The sequence below is a fragment of the Zootoca vivipara genome, chromosome Z, assembly GCF_963506605.1.
Source record: "Zootoca vivipara chromosome Z, rZooViv1.1, whole genome shotgun sequence".
NCBI classification, from domain to species: domain Eukaryota; kingdom Metazoa; phylum Chordata; class Lepidosauria; order Squamata; family Lacertidae; genus Zootoca; species Zootoca vivipara.
In genome coordinates, this window is record NC_083294.1 from 14,438,877 (window position 1) to 14,459,415 (window position 20,539).

At 44.5% G+C, this 20,539-nt stretch overlaps 1 protein-coding gene across 1 annotated transcript in view; it reads right to left on the minus strand.

Moving 5' to 3' along the window:
• The window catches only part of ABL1 (ABL proto-oncogene 1, non-receptor tyrosine kinase), a 117,333-nt gene extending 97,752 nt beyond the window's left edge, over window positions 1-19,581 (minus strand). Inside the window, exon 1 of the mRNA XM_060270197.1 lies at window positions 17,108-19,581. Within this exon, the coding sequence (XP_060126180.1) occupies window positions 17,108-17,243 (136 nt within the window). The 5' untranslated portion in view covers window positions 17,244-19,581. The remainder of the gene's footprint in view (window positions 1-17,107) is intronic.
• Between the last annotated feature and the right edge of the window lie 958 nt (window positions 19,582-20,539).

The window sequence follows — 20,539 nt, forward strand, 5'->3', positions numbered from 1 at the left end:
GTGCCCAATTTAATTTTAGTAAATAATAATTTAAAAAGTGGTGGTGGAAGACTGCACAGAGAAAGAGTGCAGCAGAAGAATTCACATATCAGAACCTTTTCCACAGCACATTCCTGATGCAACACAACACACACAGTTGTAATAGGCCAAAAAAAAGTTTGTTGGAGCCCACATTGTGGATTGTTTTTCAAGGTAGACCCCAATCCCCAGTTTTTTTTAAGAATTGTGGGCCCTACAGTTTGGGCACCTATTTACAATCCTCTTGTACAGGATACACCCCAATTTCAGAAGGCAACGCATAACATCGGACCATTCAGAACAAAAAAATTAAGGAAGGACTTCCTTGCGCAGCATATACTGTAGTTACATTTGCTACTCGCAAGTGCACTGTGTGATGACCACAAGCTTGGATGGCTTTGAAAGAGGCTTCAACTAATCGACTATGGTTATTATGTTTATATCCCAACTTCTTTCCTCCAAGGGCTTCAAGGTGATGTGCATGGTTCTTCCCCTCTCCATGTTTCATCCTCAAAACTATAATGGCTTCATGGCTGAGTGGACTGCCAGGTCCTAGTTTGACACTCTAACCACTACACAACACACATGCAGGATGATATAATCAGTGGCTTTTTCCAGGATGACTATAGTCTTCCTCTTCACAGGTGGGGAGAGTGCTAATGTGCTGAACGCCTATTTTTGGGTTTCCCACAAACATCTAGCTGGCCACTATGAGAACAAGATGATGAGCTAGATGGAATATCAGGGTGAAGGAAGTCAAAATTTTATGTTACAGTATTTATATTTAAGTGGTGTAAATGTTTAAATTTTGTTGGTTGTAACTTTTATTGTCATTATCTAATTTCTAATTTTTGTATATTATTTTTGTTTTTTGTTTTTCTCTGTTTTGTTGTTGTTGTCCTGTAGTATCAATAAAATCAATTTTAAAAGGGGGGGGGGGATGATGAGCTAGATGGGCCATCGGCCTGATCTAGCATGGCTCTTTTTAAATTATCCCTCCTCTGTTGAAGGCAGTATGCTTCTGAATACCAGTGTTCAAACTCGTCCCAGGACGCTAATTCTATGAGCCCCAACCACATACATAAATGAGATTGGTATCTATGCTCTATTTCCTAGACAATCAATGGGTCTCATTACTGCCATCTCCCTGAGTCCCACCAAACAGAGGCCTCATTGGTGACAGCCTCAGCTGTAAGACAAACTGAGCAGGCACCAGATGAGGTGACAAAAACTGTGCCCCCCCCCCCCCCCCGGTAGAAACATGTCACTTTGCAAGGGTATTGGCAAGTCCTGGTCTGTTCTCTGGTCTGTGCATCTGTTTTGACAGCCGCTGACAGCAGTCCTTCAAGGCCTGTCAATCCAGCTCTTTTCATGAGTGATAAATCCATGTAAATCAGACATTTTTTTTGTGAAAAAAAGAAGCAGCAAATTAGTCACGCATAAATCCATGAAGTTATTTCATTTGTTTCTGCTCCTGTTCATTTATTCCAAGCTGCTGCGCTTTCCTGGGGTGAGGTTATTAGCTCTCTACTAATGGCTGCCAGCCCTTGTTTAATTCTTCTTAATGAATGTATGAGTGAGCAGTGGAAGCTATTATGTGGAGCTTAATCAAGGGCAGGAATGAATTTCCTAAAAAAAGTAAAAAGTGCAATGGCTGCAACTTTGAGATAAAACAAATAGTAATTGCTTGGAAGGGGAAGGAAGATTGTGTAAGACATCTAGAAATTATTATTTGTTTATTGTTATATTGTTATAATGTTATATTGGTATTTATTTATTTATTTCATTTATATACCACCTTTATCTTCCAGTGGGCTCAAGGTGGTGCACATGCTTCTCCTCTTCCCATTTATCCTCACAACAACCCTGTGAGGTAGATTAGGCTAGATACAGGCATGTCAAACCCTGCAGCCCTCCAGATGTTTTGGACAAAAATTCCCATCTTCCCCAACCACTGGTCCCTGCTAGCTAGGGATCATGGGAGTTGTAGGCCAAAACATCTGGAGGGCCGCAGGTTTGACATGCCTGGGCTAGAAGATGGTGACTGTCCCAAAGTCACCCAGTGAGCTTCATGGCTGAATGGAGATTCTAACCCAGGTCTCCCAGGTCATAGTCCAACACTTTAACATGACATCATACTGGCTCTACTGGAATTAAATGTGGTCACCCAAGTCATAAGAACCTAAGAAGAGCCCTGCTAGATCATGCCAGTAGCCAATCTAGTCCAGCATCTTGTTCTCACAGTGGCTAACATGATGCCTCTGGGAAACCCACAAGCAGGACTGAGGCACAAGAGTATTCTCCTATCCTGCGGTTTTGGGAAACTGGTATTCAAAAGTTTTTACTGCCTCCAACAATGGAGCTAGGACATATCCCATATTCCTCCATCAATTTGTCTAATCTTCTTTTAAAGCCATCCAAGCTGGTGGCTGTTGCCGCCTCCTGCAGGGGGAGTTCCACAGTTTAACTATGTGCTGCATGAATAAAGACTTTCTCTTGATTGTCTCCTGCCTAGCTTTGCAGAAACGCCCACAATAGTAGCACATAGTTATAATTTCCTGCATTGTGGCAGGTTAGACTAGATGAGCTTTGGGATCCCTTCCAACCAACATTCCTTTGATTCTATGATAGGTAGTAAGAAATAGATAGCAACACACATTTCATATTGGCAGGTGTCCTCTTTTTTAAAAAAGGAAAGGAAAATCAATCAAGAGAAGAGAGAGAGTTTTGTCGCAGAGCTTTTGAGCACCTGCCCTATATTAAGATGCCACCATCACACTGTCATCCTTACAGTGAACTGCAGGTCACATCTCAACAAACAGGCAGAGGAAAAAAACACAAAGTGGAAATCAAAGACTCATCTAGTATAATAGAAATCTGGTGGAAAAACACAGGCTTTTAAGAGGCTTTTTTTAAAAAAAAAAAAAGCACAACTCTCCCACACACACACACACTCCGCAGGCTAAGTCTATCTTTGAACTTTACCCAAGAAAAGACAATCCAACCATACAGATGAGTCAGGTAAAACAACTTTGGTCAATACCCTCAAGCCAAAAAGGGTAACTTCATCACAGATCCTGTATGCTTTACAATTTCCTTCATTTAAATAAAGCAGTGGGGAGGGGAGGTGTCACAGTTATCCAGGTCAGTGCTAATACATTTTCCTAAACTAGTTGTTCTACAGGTGGAGAAGGAACACAGACAGAATAAGAAGTGTGTGTTCCAAGAATAAGGAGCTTGTGTGCTTGTGTGTGTGTGTGTGTGTGTGTGTGTGTGTGTGTGAGAGAGAGAGAGAGAGAGAGAGAGAGAGAGAGAGAGAGAGAGAGAGAGAGAGAGAGAGAGAGTGTTCCTTAGGAATATGGGAAGCTGCATGAGACAAATACATTGATTCATCTAGCTCAGTACTGTTTACTCTGACTGGCAGCAGTTTTCATTGAAATCAACTCCACCTCTACTGGATATTCCATTAAGAACTGAACCTGGGAACTTCTGCATTACTGGCAGTGGCTCTCCATCATTTCAGACAGGTGTCTTTCCTAAACCTACCTGGAAATGCTAAGGACTGACCCCATTTCAAGGACCCCATTTCTCTCTACCATCTTTTTCTCCTCCTCCTCCACCTCCCCCCAGCTCTTTCAGTCACGTTTTCTTTTAGAACACAGCATTCAGCAACAGTTGAGTGGTGGTCATTAACAGGCGCAGTGAACTAATCCCATAATGCACTTTAAATGAAAAGACAATTAAATGTGACTTAAGAAGCTGCAGCTGGGATAGCTCAGTTGGTAGAGCATGAGACTCTTAGTCTCAGGGTTGTGAGTTCACACCCCATGTTGGGCAAAAGATTCCTGCACTACAGGGGGTTGGACTAGATGACCCTCGGGTCCCCTTCCAACTCTACCATTCTATGGTTCTATGATAGTGTAAGTATTGATAGACGTGAAGGGTTTGGATTAAGGGTTATCATCATTTTCTCTTTGTATAAGAACAAGCACGAAGGAGGTTTCCCAGCCCACTCACAGGTCCTTATAATATCAGTAGAAACAGTTGGTCCTGGCGAGTATTAACCTCTTTCAATTTTAACCTGAGGATTGTCATTTGTCCAGTTTTAACTTTAATTTTAATTTATTTTAATTAATTTTGGGATGCATTTTAAGCGACTGATTGCTTGTTTTTATGCATATTGTATTATTTATATGATGTTAGCCATTCTGAGCCCAGCTCCGGCTGGGGAGGGCAGGGTACAAATAAAAATTGTTGTTGTTGTTGTTGCACTTATCAGCAACTGGACAGTCTCTGTCTCAGAGGCACCACAATGAGGATTGGACAGAAGCTGTCTTGTACTGAATCAGACCATTAGTCCACCTAGGTCAGTATTGCCAACATTGACTGACAGAGACTCTCAAGGGTTTCAGAAATGTACTGTATCCTAGGTCTACCTGGATATGCCATTGGGAATTGAACCTGGCACTTTCTGCATGCAAAGCTGATCCTCTACCACTGAGCCATGACCCTTCCCCCTGCCAAAAATAAAAAGTTGTCTTAGTTTTGACTAAAGAGCTGAATTAAATGGACACATAGGAAGGTGCCTTGTAAGGGGTCATTGGTCGATGTAGCCCAGTATTGTCCACACTAAGAGACAGTGACTGTAACCAAAGGTCATCCAGTGAACTGCGTGGCTGAGTGGGGACTAGTCCAACACTCTAACCACAACACCACCCTGGCAGAACTGCACAGATCCCTTGCCAATTAATGTAAAATCGCTCCCAATTGCCTATAAATGCAAAGCACGCTGCAGGAATTTAAAGAAAAAAATCAAGTCTGATGCCTGCCGAGATGAGGAGCAAAAAATCAGGAAGTCAAGCTTGAGCCCAGATTAAAGGAGAAAGAGGGAGATGTCACTGCAATATACTCTGAGCAGCATTTCCACATGTTAGGTTCTGGACAAGGAAAGGCTAGTGAAGAGGAGAGTATGAGAATACTGGAATCAGGGACCTCTCCACTGCCTTATTACTGAGTGAGACAGTGCAGGAGAAACAGTTGGGAACAGGAGGGCTCTTCCACGCCAGCACCAAATACACACACAGCAGCAGGGAATGAGTGTGTGCCACTCTGCTAAACATACTCTCCCAGCCTCACTCACTTCCACCTCTTGTTTGCCAAGCATGCATGTTTTCTTACAAAAGCCAACACACCAGGGAAGAGCAGAAAATCCCAGATTCCCTGTTGTCTATTTGGATGATGAGTTCCTGCTATGGTCTTGTACAGTTAATGCTTGTTTCAATGAGGCTTAAGAAAAGCTTATTTCAATGAGGCTTGAGTACCAGTGTTAGAGTGTTGGACTAAAGAGACCAGGATTCAAGTCCCCACTCGGCCATGAAGCTCACTGGGTGTGACTATGGGCCAGTCACTGCCTCTATCAGCCTAACCTACCTCACAGGGTTGCTGTAGGGATTAGACGAGGAGGGTTAGAACCATATACACCATGTTCAGCTCTATGCAGGAAAAAAGGGATATAAATGCAATAAATAAATTATAAATAATAAAAAAGAATATCCTAGCTTGAAGGCAGGAAGGGGGAACCTTAGGCCTAGGGGCCAAATGTGGCTTCTATGCTTCTCTGCCTGGCCCTCTAAACTCTCCCCAGGCCACACACTCTATTTTAAGGGCATCCCCTTCATTGTACTCAGTTCATATGGAGAAAAAGTTTCTGCTAGCGACCTCACATGAAACTCACACGTGCCTCAGAAATCGCACAGACTCTCTTTCTTATCAAGCCAATCAATGTAGCTCTTCCCAAAGGGCAGAAAACACTAAATCCATTAACCTGTTAGATACAGTTGCTGTGCAGATCCTCAGCTCAGCTGCACATAACTGGTATTAACTGGTGTTAAACCAAGCCCAACCAAAAACGCCATTGTGGACACAGTCTTAGGTGCAATAGCAAAATGCTCTTCTGGCTGATCCCCTGGTCTCCCAAAAAGTAAAGTTCCCATCACAAGTCCTTCTACTTTCTTTTTAACCACAAAAGCTGCTTTTACCCAGAATATGCCGTGCCTACAAGTCACTCACAGACTAGCTAGGATAGTGACTCATGGGTACGGGTAAGATGATTCAGAACCAGCAAGAAGGCCTCAAAAGATGCATCATGCCAGCATCTGGATGTCATCAAAGGTCTCTCAACCCAACTAAAAAAGCTCCGGTTCCAATTTTGGAGGTACTGAGCTACTTAGTTGAAGCCCATCAACACTTGTATCTCTTAAGTTGTTATTTGAAATGAAGCAGAAGTGAAGGTATAGCGTTAGAAGAGCACTGCTGGATCAGGCCAATGGCCCATCTAGCCCAGCATCCTGTTCTCACAGTGGCCAGCCAGATGTCCCTTATGGGAAGTCCACAAGAAGGATCTAAGTACAACTGCAGGACTCAAATATCTCTGCCAAGGGGCATAAATTTGGCCCCAATGATGTTACACTGACCACACAGGAACTTTCAAAGTCTGCTCTAACACTTTACAAAGCAGAACTACCGTAGGCTTACTCACTTACTGTCATTATTTGCTGCAATAAGTACTGTAATGGGTGTTGTTGTTGTTGTTGTTGTTGTTGTTGTTGTTGTTGTTGTTGTTGTTGTTTAAGGAAAGGAACAAGTTTAAAGCCTCAAATGTCTCACCCAAGATGAAAGCATGTTTTCTTGCTCTATACAGCTTTCCAGAGGCTGCACACAGGGCAAGCCTTTATCCCCGCCTTCAGGTTCTAAACGCCACTAAACTGTTCCTGCCTGACACCTCATCAGCAGGTTTGCCAGTTGAACCTCTGTATGCCTGGACTTCTACAGCGAGAGGCATTAAAAATGCTGAGAGGCAGCAGCAGCAGCTAGAAATATACTGAGTATTATTCTAATCAGACCTGTGATGCAGCTTGTAATATTATAGGAACACATGGAGAACCCTGACGGATCAGGTCTGTGACCCACCTAGTCCAGCATCCTGTTCTCAGTGGTGAACCAGATGCTTGTGGAAAAAGTGCAGGCAAGAATCAAGCACAGAAGCAGCACTCTCCCCTCCTGTGGCTTCCAGCAGCTGGTAATAAGAACCATTATTTCTGAACCTTTTCCAACTCTACAATACCCTCTCTGACATGATATATAATAACATAATATGTAAGCCACAAAGGAAGCACTGGAGTTGACATAGAAGGAGAGGAGGAACGTAGAAGAGGAGCATGAAAGCCTGGTACACATTCCTGGTTTCATAAACTGCTCTTATAGTTTATGAAGGTTGGGAAGGCTTTCTGAACGAGGTTAATGACTGACTTCCAGGTTTGATCAAACCACTGCTTGCCATTGCCAACAAAACTAGAAACTACGGTTTGTAAATGCTCTCAAATCTGAATTGTGCACCAGCTTCTTCTCCCTCACTCCCTATTCCCTTTAGAGACTGTGTGCTCTCCTCCTCCCAACACAGGAGCCTGATCTCAGGTGTGGGGTACATTTGCCTCTCCAGATATTGCTGAACTACAACTCCCATATTCCACAGACATGTTCAGCAACATCTGTATGGCCGAAGTTTCCCCATACCTAATTCATCTTCTCTAATACACCAGAGCTTTTAAAAGCAATCCAGAGTAAGTTTGATCAAAAGAACCAGTTCTCTTAAGTCAATCGAAGGAAAACTGGGAGCTGTTGTAAAGGGGGGGGGACGACAGGTGGTTATTCTTTTCTTTCAGGCTTTTAAACAGTCCTAATTAAGCAAGTTAAATTAGCTGGTGTCAAGAGATGTAGTCATCATTAAGACCACATTTCAGAAACAGCCAGAGAAGGGGTGAGCTTAAGAGCTTCTAACACAGAGCTTTAGGTTTCAACAATTTAAATCACACCCATAAGCTGTGATTCTCAGAAAACTAGATTTTCAACTGAGACAGGATATTGCAGAACCTTCTACATTTTTAAAACACACACACTCACAAATACACAACATTTCTAGCCTTTTAAACACAGACCAAGATCATTTCTGACAAGCGTAAAAAGGATGACTAAGCTTTATTTATAGGGCAGCCTAAATAACATGGATCTTCTAGGGAGTGGGGGAGAGAAACATTAGGTAAAAGTGTTTAGGCTGAAATCTAGTTTTTCATATTGTTTTGAGGTTTGTTTTTTTCTAAATGGAGAAATATGTACAGTACTATAATAGATGAACCAGGAGAAAATTGACTGCCAGCAAATGGTTAGCTGGAGAAGTTCAAGTACCGGTAGGTAGTGTCAAGAGAGATATCTGTCATTGGGAAGGCATTTCAAAAAATGAGAGAGAGCTTAAAACCCCGTCATGAATGTCAGAGGTAATCTTTATTCTCTTTCTGATGTCAAATGAAAACTGTCTTTCATTTTAATTTGCCCAGGGCATTTCCAGACATGCATTTATCATGGGATGGATGTTCCTCATACATGAAAATGCTTTGCAGTGCCCACCTGACTTCACTGGCATCAAAATACCAGCCTATACATTTTTCTCATTGACTTCATACAGTGCAAAAACTTTAACTTGGAACTGTGTCAGAAATATAGTGCATGGATAATGTAATGTTTCTGAAAGCCAATTGCTAGAAACCGCAGGGAGAGTGCTCTTGTATTCAGGTCCTGCTCTATGGTTTTCCACTGAGGAATCTGGTCAGCCCCTGTGAGAAAAGAATGCTGGACTAGACGGACGACTTGCCTGATCCAGCAATGTTCTTCTAAGGTCCAGAGTGGTATGGTATCATCATTATTTTCAATTGTTTTATTTCCTTATTTCCTTTACATTTATTATTCCTTGTAACTGTGGTTGAAGATGAATAAATGTTGATTAGATGTTGTTATTTCTTAACTTTACTTCATTTCCATCACTAAGAATTTGGATTGGGAACCAATGGCAACTTTATAAGCTCACCATGAGTTCAAAAGTTTGGAAAACCATAAGAACATACATAGACAAGACTGCTAGATCAGACCAGTGGCTCATCTAGTCCAGAATCCTGTTCTCACAGTGGGCAACCAACTGCCTCCTACAGAGGTAAGCAGAACATGATGGCAAAGCAACTTTTGCCTTCTGTGGTTCCCAGCAACTGGGGAAATGAGTTCCACAGTAGCTCCGGGCTGCACAATTATGGTAATACCTTTCTTTGATCTGTCCTGAATCTTCCAGCATTCAGCTTCATTGGATGCCAATGAGTTCTAGCGTTACGAGAGAGGAATAAAAACTTTTCTCCATGCCATGTCTAATTTTATAAACATTATCTACCATGTTGCCTCTTACTCATTTTTTCTGTAAACTAAAATGCTCCAAATGCTGCAAACATTCCTCATAGCAGTCACTCCAGTCCTGAAGTAAAGGATCCAGGGTTTTTAAACGAACAACAGGCAAGTATAGCCTTAAGACAAAACAAAACAAAGGGGGGGGGGGACAACTGCATACGCCTGTCCTGTGTCAACTCTTTAATGAGGAGCAAATGAAATCAGGAACGCAACATGCTGCCCATTGCTGGCTCATTAAACACATCACACTGTCAACACAGATGGTTTCGGGGGACCCGTGCAGTTTATCGTAAAGGGAAATTCTCCCAGCAGAAACTTGAACCACTTCCAAACTGAAGCTATCCTCCTACCTTCCTGGCACATGAATTCCAAATCCTTCAAAGAGGGAAGGAAGAACAATGATTATTCCAGATGATGAAGGCTGGGACTCACACATGAGCATCAGCAACTTCACTGCTGTTCCCACTTGTTCCCTTGACCAGATTGAACCATTGTTTTTTAAAAAAAAACCTCAAAAGGAAACCCACAACCAAATTAATGAGTAGAAGTTAAGCAATAAGTGTTCACTGTTAACTCTTAAGGGTATAAGAATAGCCTTCCTGCTGGATCAAGCCAATGGCCCATCTAGTCTAGCATCCTGTTGTCACAGTGGCCAATTAGATGGGGAATCTTCAATTAGATGGGCAATGTCCCCTCTTGAAGTTTCCAGCAACCAATATTCAGAAGCATTACTACCTCCAACCATGGAGTCTGATCGCTGCCATTATGGCCGGTAGCCATCAACAGCCCTTTCCTCAATGAATCTGTCTAATCCTATTTTAAAGCCATCCAAGTTGGTGGCTATCACTGCCTCCTGTGGGAGTGAGTTCTATGGTTTAACTACTGTGTGGAGTACTTTATTTTCTCTGTCCTGAAACTTCAAACATTCAGCTTTATTCGATGCTCACAAGTTCTAGTGTTTTGAGAGAAGAAGAAAAGCTTTTCTCTGTCCACAATCTTCATGCCAGGCATAATTTTATAAACGTAGATCAGGTTGCCTCTTAGTCACATTTTCTCTAAACTAAAAAGCCCCAAACACTGCAACCTTTCCTCATAGGAGAGTCGCTCCCACTGGCGGTGGAAGAGGAGAGCAGGGGAGGGCACTGCCCCCAGCAGCACTATCCCAGTGGGGTGCCATTGCAGCTGGCCCCCTGCCCGCGCTGGGCACCACACCCCCAGGACACGCACCACGCCCCTGCGGGCGACACGCCATGCCCCCAGGACACACGCCAGCCCCACCCCCACCTGCTCTCCGCCCCCCCTGGTCCCCTGGTGCTGGAGCATGAAGCTCCGCCACTGGTTGCTCCTTCCCTTGTTCATTTGGACCATTCATGCAGGGCACTTGCTAGGCTTATGGGGCCTTTACTGTTGCTTATTTGAAGACAGAGTCTGACCTACATCATGCCCAACACTCCCCTATGCATGTGTGGGGTGTAAGTTTGTTGTTTAGTCGTTTAGTCGTGTCCGACTCTTCGTGACCCCATGGACCATAGCACGCCAGGCACTCCTGTCTTGCACTGCCTCCCGCAGTTTGGTCAAACTCATGTTCATAGCTTCGAGAACACTGTCCAACCACCTCGTCCTCCTTCCCCAAATGAGAGAGGAAAAGTGCATATGCTTCCAAACCATTCTGCTTTTGGTTTGAAAATGTGTTCCAGAAACTGAGGGGTTCCTAGAAGGTTTTCAGGGATGGTAACTACGAGCTTACATTTATTTATTTATTGGATGCTATTAAACTTGTTCCAATACTTTGGCCACCTCATGAGAAGAGAAGAATCCTTGGAAAAGACCCTGATGGTGGGAAAGGGCACTAGGAGAGGGAAAACTAAGGGGCCTTAGTTCATTGGTACAGCACCTGTCTTGCATGCAGAAGGCCCCAGGTCGAAGCCTTAGCAGTACATCCAGGTAGGGTTGGTGGAGATTCCCTACCTGAGATCCTGGAGTCATTGTAGACAGTATTGGACTGGATGGAACAGTGGTTTGACACAGCATGAAGCAGTTTTCTATATTCCTTTATAAAAATCGAGAAAGCTCTTTCTAGCAGCAGCCACGACAATCTTCCACAGGAGGTTAAGGCACACAGTCCAAGACACATTGCAGCCAAGTAAAGACAATCAAGGAATGGTGAAATGGGCATGAATCGTTGAATCATAGAATTGTAGAGTAGGTCCTGGAGAGATATCCCATGGCTAGATAGAGAGGTCTGGAGAGATGGATTCAGGCCAGGGGCCCAAGCTTCCCTCACCTATTTTGACAATTTCTTCAAGCAATGCTTCCCACATGCATCTAGCACAGCCTCCTCCTGCCACCCTGTGGACATCTTACAACAGATTCCTGTAAAAAAGATGTGTGTCTTTCTTTGTGTGCCTTATCACCACCAGCAGAACATCTTGGTTCAAACATCTTAGTGCATACTAGCTGGCCCGGCCATGCATTGCTGTGGGTTTTTGTGTTAAGTGGAGCTTTTTCTGTTAAATGGACCTTCAGAGTCTCCCTATAGCATCCCCTCACCTGCCTTGTCCCAACCCAGACTCCCCTACTGTAAGTTTCAAAAATAAGACTCCCCCACCCACGCGTGTTCCTGAAAATGTCCCCACCCCCCACTGCTTTGGCTGACCTAGGATCCTACCTCTCCCCCCCCCATGGCTATGTGTCCCACCTCCCTTTGTTGTGCCTCATCCCTGTGAGCCCCCACCACCATTGTTGTGCCTCATCCCTGTGATTCCCCCACCCTGTGAAAGGCCCATATTCTGTTTGTTTGCCTGTGGCCTACTGGGCAATGCTGCGGCCTACTCAGTTTTCCCTGTCCCAACCCACCCCCTACTGCTTTGGCTGATTCAGGGTCTTCCCTCCCTCCCATGGCTATGTGTCCCCCCTCCCTTTGTTGTGCCTCATCCCTATGAACCCCCCCCCCATTGTGAAAGCCCCATATTCTGTTTGTTTTTGCCTGTGGCCTACTGGGCAATGCTGCGGCCTACTCAGTTTTCCCTGTCCCAACCCACCCCCTACTGCTTTGGCTGATTCAGGGTCTTCCCTCCCTCCCATGGCTATGTGTCCCCCCCTCCCTTTGTTGTGCCTCATCCCTGTAACCCACCCACCCCATTGTGAAAGCCCCATATTCTGTTTGTTTTTGCCTGTGGCCTACTGGGCAATGCTGCAGCCTATTGAAAAAGCTGGGCCTTATTGCTGCAAAAGGACTGTTTTCAGTTGGTTGCTGTGGAATTTTGTGATGTCATCTGGCACTGCAACTTTGGAGGCGGCAGCGTGCGATCTGCCTTTTTATTGGATGCTGCTAGAGTCTTCAGAGCTTCTGGTGGTGATGTCTAATTTGAGCGCCACTTTTTTGTGTGTTTAATAATTATTTTAGGTGTGAAATGTGTGGGGGTTTTGGGGGGGGGAGGAATTATGCCAGATCCCTCCCTGATGGGCATGGAACGTTGTGACCAAATTTGTTACATTACGGTTCAGCAGTTACGGAGAAAGGCTGTGACCTCCGCGTGCGCAATGCCTACATTTATATATATATAGAATAGATCATGCCCATTCTTCAACACACTGCTTGGTCAAAGGTGTCTCCAGATTTTTTGCTACTCAATCAAAATCTGTGGTCACGACCAACTCATTCACCCTCAATTCAGCTGGAGAAGCCAGAGGAATGTAAGAGCCCTGTTGGATCACGTCAGTGGACCATCTAGTCCAGCATCCTGTTCTCACAATGGCCACCAAGATGCCCCAATGGGAAATCCTCAAGCAGGATCTGAACACAAGATAAACACTCCCCATGCATGTGATTGTTGTTGGAAAAGTGGGATACAAATATAAAATCAAAATCTATCAAATTCCCAGCAACTGGCACTCAGAGGCATACTGCTTCTGACAGTGGGGCTGGAACATAAGAAGAGCCTAGCTGACAGATCTGATCAATGACCTAGGATCCTGTTCTCATAGTGGCTAACTGGCTAACCATATGCTCCAATGGGAAGCTCACAAGCAAGACCTGAGCACAGCAGCACTCCCTGCCCCATGGCTTTCAGCAACTGATACTCAGAAGAATGCCTACTGGCCATAAAAGTATTCAGAGCACTCTTAAGTCTCCTAGTAATGATTAAGAGACCAGCCCACTTTGTGTCTACATTGGAAGTTTACACGGTATTCCTGGGCTCTTTACCAACAAAATCCACAACCAAACTGTATCATCAGATTCATGTGTCCTTTCTGCATATAATACAGAGGCCGGGAGTATCCCTTGCCTGAAACCCTGCAGAGCCACTGCTAGTCAGTGTAGACAATACTGAGCTAGATGGAACCATGATCTGACTCTAAACAAGACAGCTTCCTATGTTTTTATATCCCTAGTGCATCTCTTAATACTGTCATGGTCCAGATATGACCACATCTAAGCAATTCAAAGGTCAGCAGATTCTGGAAAGGAGTTCCAGGCAACATCTCCCATGGGTATAAAGTATGATTCTGCAGATTCTGCAGATCTCCATTTTTATTCTTAACATTATGATCTTGTATTCTGTTTTAATATTTTTTATACAAGAGATACAGAGACATGGATAGTGGCAGCTTTATTCACACCAGTTCTCTCCCTCTCTGTGTGTGCATGTTACTGATGAACTCTGGATTCCTCCACTTTGTAACACATATTACAAGTCTCTTAGGACCATGAGTTCATTCCTTTCAGCCCAGATATCCATGGATTCCACAAGCAATGGAGCCGGAACCTTGAACTCCACCTTCAGTTACAACAAACAGATGAGCTCAGCTTCCTGAAAAGCAGCATATACAAAAAAGGAGATTTGTTCCTCTCCCCATATTGTGCTGACCAGAAACTTTCACCTGGGCTCAGCTTACTTAAGGTCTGGTCAGATAAATGACTTTTTTTTATTTAAACAATTGCGGGTGCATAACTTTGTAGGCTCCCTCTAGTGGAGGGGACCCAGCATTTGGATTTCAGATTTATTTTTATTTTTTATTGTGTTTATACCCTCCTTTTTTCTCCAAGGTGATATACATGGCTCTCTGTCCTGCTCATTTCATCTGCATGCAAAAACCCTGTGAGGTAGGTTATAGGCTGAGAGAGAGAAAGGGGCACTGACTGGCCCAAGGTCATACCCAGTGAGCTTCATGGCCGAGTGGGAAGGTCCCCCAGGTCGAAGTCCAAAACTCTAACTGATACACCACAGTGGATCTCTTAATTTGATTTGCCTCTCCATCATTTTGTATGTGCAACTGTCAGGACTATCTACTGGTCAGTATGCAAGAAGTCACTGAAGAAATGCACAAGCCACCCTACCTGCTACCTCCACATCATGCCCAAGTAACAGCACTTCATCACCATAACCACCTGTATAAAGTATCAGTATTGTAAAATGAGCCCTACTGGATCAAACCGGGGGGGGGGGTGTGTGTCTAGTCTAGAATCCTGTTCTCACAATCGCCAACTGAGAATGCCCCAACTGAGAACCCTGCAAGTAAGACCTCTCTAGCTGTTTCCCATCAACTGGTATTCAGCAGTAGACTTGCCCCCTGGGCATGTAGGTTCTGCTACCACAACAGATCTTCTTAAGGGGAGACTGGCTGCTGGAACAGGCCAAGAGGGGCCCATCCTATTCTCACGGGGGGGGGGGGGGGCAACCAGATGCTCCAATGGAAAACCCTCAAGCCAGAAAAGAGCAGAACACCAGCTCTCTCCACTTCAATTCCCAACAACTGGCATTCAGAGGCATACTGCCTCCAACAGAGGAGGCAGAACATACCCATCACCACTAGTTGTCATTGATCCTTCCTGGAATACAACCAGACCTCCATTGCCAATCTTCTTTTGCAATGTGAAGCCACAGGGGAGAACAAGGTAAGCTTTAGTGTGTAGTTTGTGTGTTATTTAATATTTACAAAAATAATTACCGGTACATACCAACCCTTCACAAAACATCAGGGCGCTGTACAGCAACACAAAAACTTATAAATGCAATGTAAAACTATCATTAAAATGACTGGCTACTCAAGAAGTTTTTTGTTAACTGCACTGGCCGATAAGCATCAACAAGAGTCTTCAAAAGACACCTGAAAGTCAAAAGCGAGGGTTACTGTTGAATCTCTGCCAAAAGAGTGTTCCACAGCATGGGGGGTTTGATATTCAATGCCCATTAGCACTTCTCTGGTTGACTTGTGAGCGGGATAGGTTATAAGGCAGTGATGGCGAACCTATGACACGCGTGTCAGACGTGACACACAGAGCCCTCACTGCTGGCACACACATCGCGCTGTTGTTGTGTCCCCCCCCCCCAATTTGTTCTCCCACTCCTTCTCTGATCCTTTTTTGTTGTTGTTGTTCCTGGTAGCCAGAGATTGTGTTCAGCGATTGGTCTGTTTTTCAATTTGCTGAGTCAGTGGATGTTTCTGATTGGGTGCAACAGGTTCATTTTAACCCTTTCTGTGCTGTTTTTTGGCGCTTTGGCAGACTATGTCAGTGCTGCGTGTTACTTCCAGCGAAGGTATTATTCGTCATTTATTTCTGTTCTTCCCCCCCCACACACACACACACAAAAGTGCAGCAGCTTTGGGGCATCCCCCCCAAAGCAAAGCAACTTTTGGGACCCCCCAAAGCTTCAAAACTTTGGTCAGCAGCTCCCCCCAAAAAGCTCAACAACTCTGGGCACTTTGTGATAAATAAGGGGTTTTTGGTTTCGTTTGGTTTGGTTAAATAATTAGTTTTCGGTTTATTAAATACAGTTATATATTAAAATTATACATTTTTGTTATTTAAACTATAAATATTGTGAAATTATGGGGGTTTTTTCTTGACGTGACACACTACCCGAGTTATGCTCAGTTTTTTGGCGAATTTTGACACACCAAGCTCAAAAGGTTGCCCATCACTGTTATAAGGCCTCAGGTGGTCCTTAAAGTATCCTAGATGCAAGTTGTTCATGCGAGGTCAGCACAAGGGCTCAGTCATTGCCCCAAATGAACTGAGAGTGCATCCTTAAACATCACTCAGAATCCCCAGCTGCAATCCGAGATTCCACAAGAGATACCAGTATACAGAAAATCATCAGCTCAACATGGAAAGGGTCCCCTGGTGAGAAGTCTGAAAACCACTAGGTATTTTCTTTCTTTCTTTTTCTTTCTTTCTTTCTTTCTTTCTTTCTTTCTTTCTTTTATTTGGTAGTCATCAACATGGTGCCTGCAGACTCCACTGTGCCTACTGGTCCCTCCTATGGTGCTCAGAAAAGATATTGGGAAATAACCCCATTTTGTGTTATGCCAAATGCTCCATGGGCCACTATTTGGTGACTGACGCCCACAGCATTCTCTCTAAATTCCAACCTCTCCCAAAAAAGTGACCTCTTATTTTACATATTGTTTTATTATTTTACGTATTGTTAGCTACCATTATTATATGAAAATGAATCCCACAACCTAGTGGATGCGAGTACAGCTACAATTTAGAAGGTGTCACATGAAACAGAGGCCTTCAACCTGAAAACAAAGGACTTGGTTTCATCAGAACCTCCACCAGAATCAGAACCCCCAAATGCCTCAATTGCTCAAATGTCGAATGTGGTATGTAGTATTAATAAAGCAGACCCGTTTGTACAAACCTCCAGTTCTCTTAATTCCATGTGTCATACACTTCCACAAATTAATATTTTTGCTACATTGGCAAACACAGATTTAAAACACTGAATGCAAATTAAGCAATTATTTTTTGCATGGAAAAAGGAGTTAAAATTAAGACACAGAATGAGGCCCTTACCGTGAACCAGAAAGACGTTGCAGGGGGCAGACCCATGCCTGGATGCTTCCTTCTTCCCTGGGCCTTTGATAAAGTGAAGTGTGGGCAGACTCGGCCTCCGCTGGTCCCCAAGAACTTTTCCAGGCTGCTGACCCATAAAGTATTGAAAGGTGGGTGGTCCCGTCCAGAGAAGACACCAACCTTCCAGATTGGCAGAGAGACCTTCACAAAGAAGTGTGTTCCTTGGGGATAGCGTAGGATGGGGACCAGATCACTCAAGGCATGCGGTTCAAGTCAAGAGGCAGAGCACATTTTACCAGACACTGCTTGTTTCTCGGAACACTATATTAGAAGTTCCACTTAGCAGCCGCAAAAGCCACAAATTTTTCTTTTTTTAAGTTTTCTAAGTTAAGAGGAGAAGAAGTAGTCTTGTCCCTGATCTTCCACTGGGTGAGCCAATACTAGATCTCACCCAGGGCAGGGAGAGGTCATTTTGCTGCGGATTGGTATACAAATTCTTTTCTTTTCTTTTCTTTTGCATAGCAATCACTTCTCGCTGGCCAAAAAAACAGGCAGCATTTGGCTTTCAAGTATTATTCAAGTCTGAAAGGTGTTTGTGTGACAGGGTCTTTATTCTTCCCCAGATCACAAAAAAGGCATAAAGCAGTTAAAACTTTCTGAGGCTCTGTGGTTGGGTTCCACAGAAAGTGGAATATTTCAGGGGACTTCATGGTCTGTGCCAAACTCTACCTGTCCCATAGCAAAAGTCAAAAGTCACAAGTCACCCAGTGGCACTTCTCTGATGTCCCAGTGAAAGTGAAATGCGTAATTGTACAGCAGGGGGTCATTTTGAAGAAGCAAATATTAAAGTCATAAGCAAAAAGGGAGATTAAGATGCTCCTGACCTGATCACATAAATATACGGGTGTCACCTGACACAGGAGTCACAATTCCAGGATGGAGGGAGGTTGTTAGTCCAAATCTGCACCGCAGGAGGAAGGTTTTCACATACAAGCCTGACCAAGCCACCTTCATCCCAGTTCGGCTGCTTCGCAAAGGTTTCTCGGGATATTCCTTGGGAAGGCAGATGCTTCGGATCAACTCCAGCAAAAAAACAACTAACCGAAGACTGAAAGGACACCCAGAATGCCCCAAAAGAGCTCAAATTGAGGATTAGTGGGGTTTGCACAGTCGACTCTGAAGCAGTAGAGCACCCCACATCCCCACCCAGCATCCAAAATCTACCGAAAAGTTGAGACCACCTGAAGCTGAATGCCAGGAGAAAGTCAGGGAGTTAGTGTTTGTTTGCAATCATAGACTACATAGGAAGGGAAAGGGACTGAGGGGAAGAGGAAACACAGATGGAATTAAAAATGCATGGAATGGAGAATTAGGGCTTGTCAACAAAGAGAGAATCTACCCCCACCCCCACCCCCCAAGTGGAAGAGGAGAGGCAGGAAAACAAAACCTTGAGGAATACAGAGTCTGTATGAAGAAGGAAGGAGGAGAATGAAAATTCCTATTACTTTTTTTCGGGGGAGGGGGGGCGTGTTAAAGCTTCTTTCAGTTAAAAGGAAATCAAAGTCCTGAAAGGGAATGAGGGGTAAAAGGATGAAGTTAAAATGAATAACAATGGGGAAGTGGGGGAAAGTCACAGATTCTAATTTTTTTAAAAAAAATTATGGGAGGGAGGAAATTATCCAAAAGGTGTGTAAGAGAGATTGAGGGGAACACATAGTGCAACTCCCTGAAGAAAATGTGAGGAAGAGGGGGAAATGGGGAAAGAGAGAGAGAGAGAGCAGCACACAAGACTCCAAATATTCAAATAATAATAATGATGAAAACAGCGGAGAAGGGTGGAAATGTATCCCAAAGCCTTAAAGGTAGAAAAGAGATAGTGACGGGACGGGGCGCGCACACACAATCGCTATAGAAAATGGGGAGCGGGGGGAACGAAGGGGGTCACAAATGAGGGAGAGAGGGAAAGGTCTCAATTTGGGGAAGGAGAAGAGGGTCTCAAATGAGGGGACAAGAATGGGGGAGGCTCACATTCGACCGAGAAAAAAGGGGTCTCCAATGGGGAGGGGAGAGAAGGGAAGGTATCGAAGTGAGGGGGAGAAAGGGGGTCTCACAGACTGGGTTAAGTGAACGAAGGGGAGGAATTGAGCGGGGTGGGGTCCTCTCCCTCCTTCCCAATGGAAGGGGAGGTGGCTCAGAGCAGGCCCGAAGCGACGTTGACGGGCGCAGCGCGGCTTCCCACCGCTTCTCCTCGCCTGGGCAACCCCCCTACCCCCGCTTTCCCCTCGCTCTCCCTGCTTCTCCACACGCGCGCGCCCACACACCACGCCCTCCTGGCCCTCCAGCCCCGGAGGCAGGGGGCTGCTTCGTCCTGGGGCTGCTGGGTCCAGTCAGTCAGTGTCAGCCAGCCAGCACTGGGGCGGCGGCGGCGGCCACCCGGTGGCGGCCATGATGGGAAGGGAACCGGCCTGCTGAGGAGGCTCATTGTTGCCGCCTTCTCAGCAGCGGCGCGAGGGGAGGAGCTCGCAGGGACAGCGGCCGGACCAGGGAGAAGGGAAGGGGAGGCTGGGGAGGGAACGGGGGGGGGGGCTCTTACTCAGGAGGGCGAGGGAAAGATCCCAACATTTCCTTTAAAAAGAAGAAAAAAGTAAGTCTCCAGCATTTGTAGAAGCTGAGCTATGAGGCAAAAGATGTAGATATTATTATTATTACTCAGAGTAGACCTATTGAAAGGTACCGGTATGTGTTTGCAGCCAGGTAAGTCCTACGTAGAGCAGGTTGATTCAAATGGGTCTGGTTAATGACGCCCATGCCTTTAACTAACAGCTTTCATTTCAGTGGGTCCGCTCTAAAATAGGACTAGCATTGGATACAACCCATAATTATTAATTGCACTTACTGGTTGCTTTTTTTTTTACAAGAACAATTATACAAGCACTAAAGCCAAGTATACTGTGTGTGTATTTATAGATAGATATAGATATATATGCACATACACACACTTTGCCTGTTTCTCTGAGAAGGACTCAAAAGTGGCTTACAGCTAAAAATAAGAACAGATGAAAATAGGAGGGGAAAGCAATTAGACATTGATAACAAGAATTACACATTGATAAAATTATATCAGGTCTGAGCCCACCTCACTAAAAGGAAATTATTTACATTTTTGTGAGAGAAATTAGCCTGGTTTCTCCTCTTTAGTGTTTTACATTGTTTCCCTCCCCTCACCCCCAAGAAATTTCCTGTGGGCACCCATTGTGTTCAACCATTTACTCCCAGGTAAATTGATATTAGAGATCTTGGCAGAGTATTCAAAGCCTAGGCATATATACGAGTGAGCAACCTAAGGGCATCTGCAAGGGGGGCACCCCACACATAATCTCCAGATTTCCAGCTTCCATTTTTAAAAAGTACATGTAAGCATTTTTAGAAGTG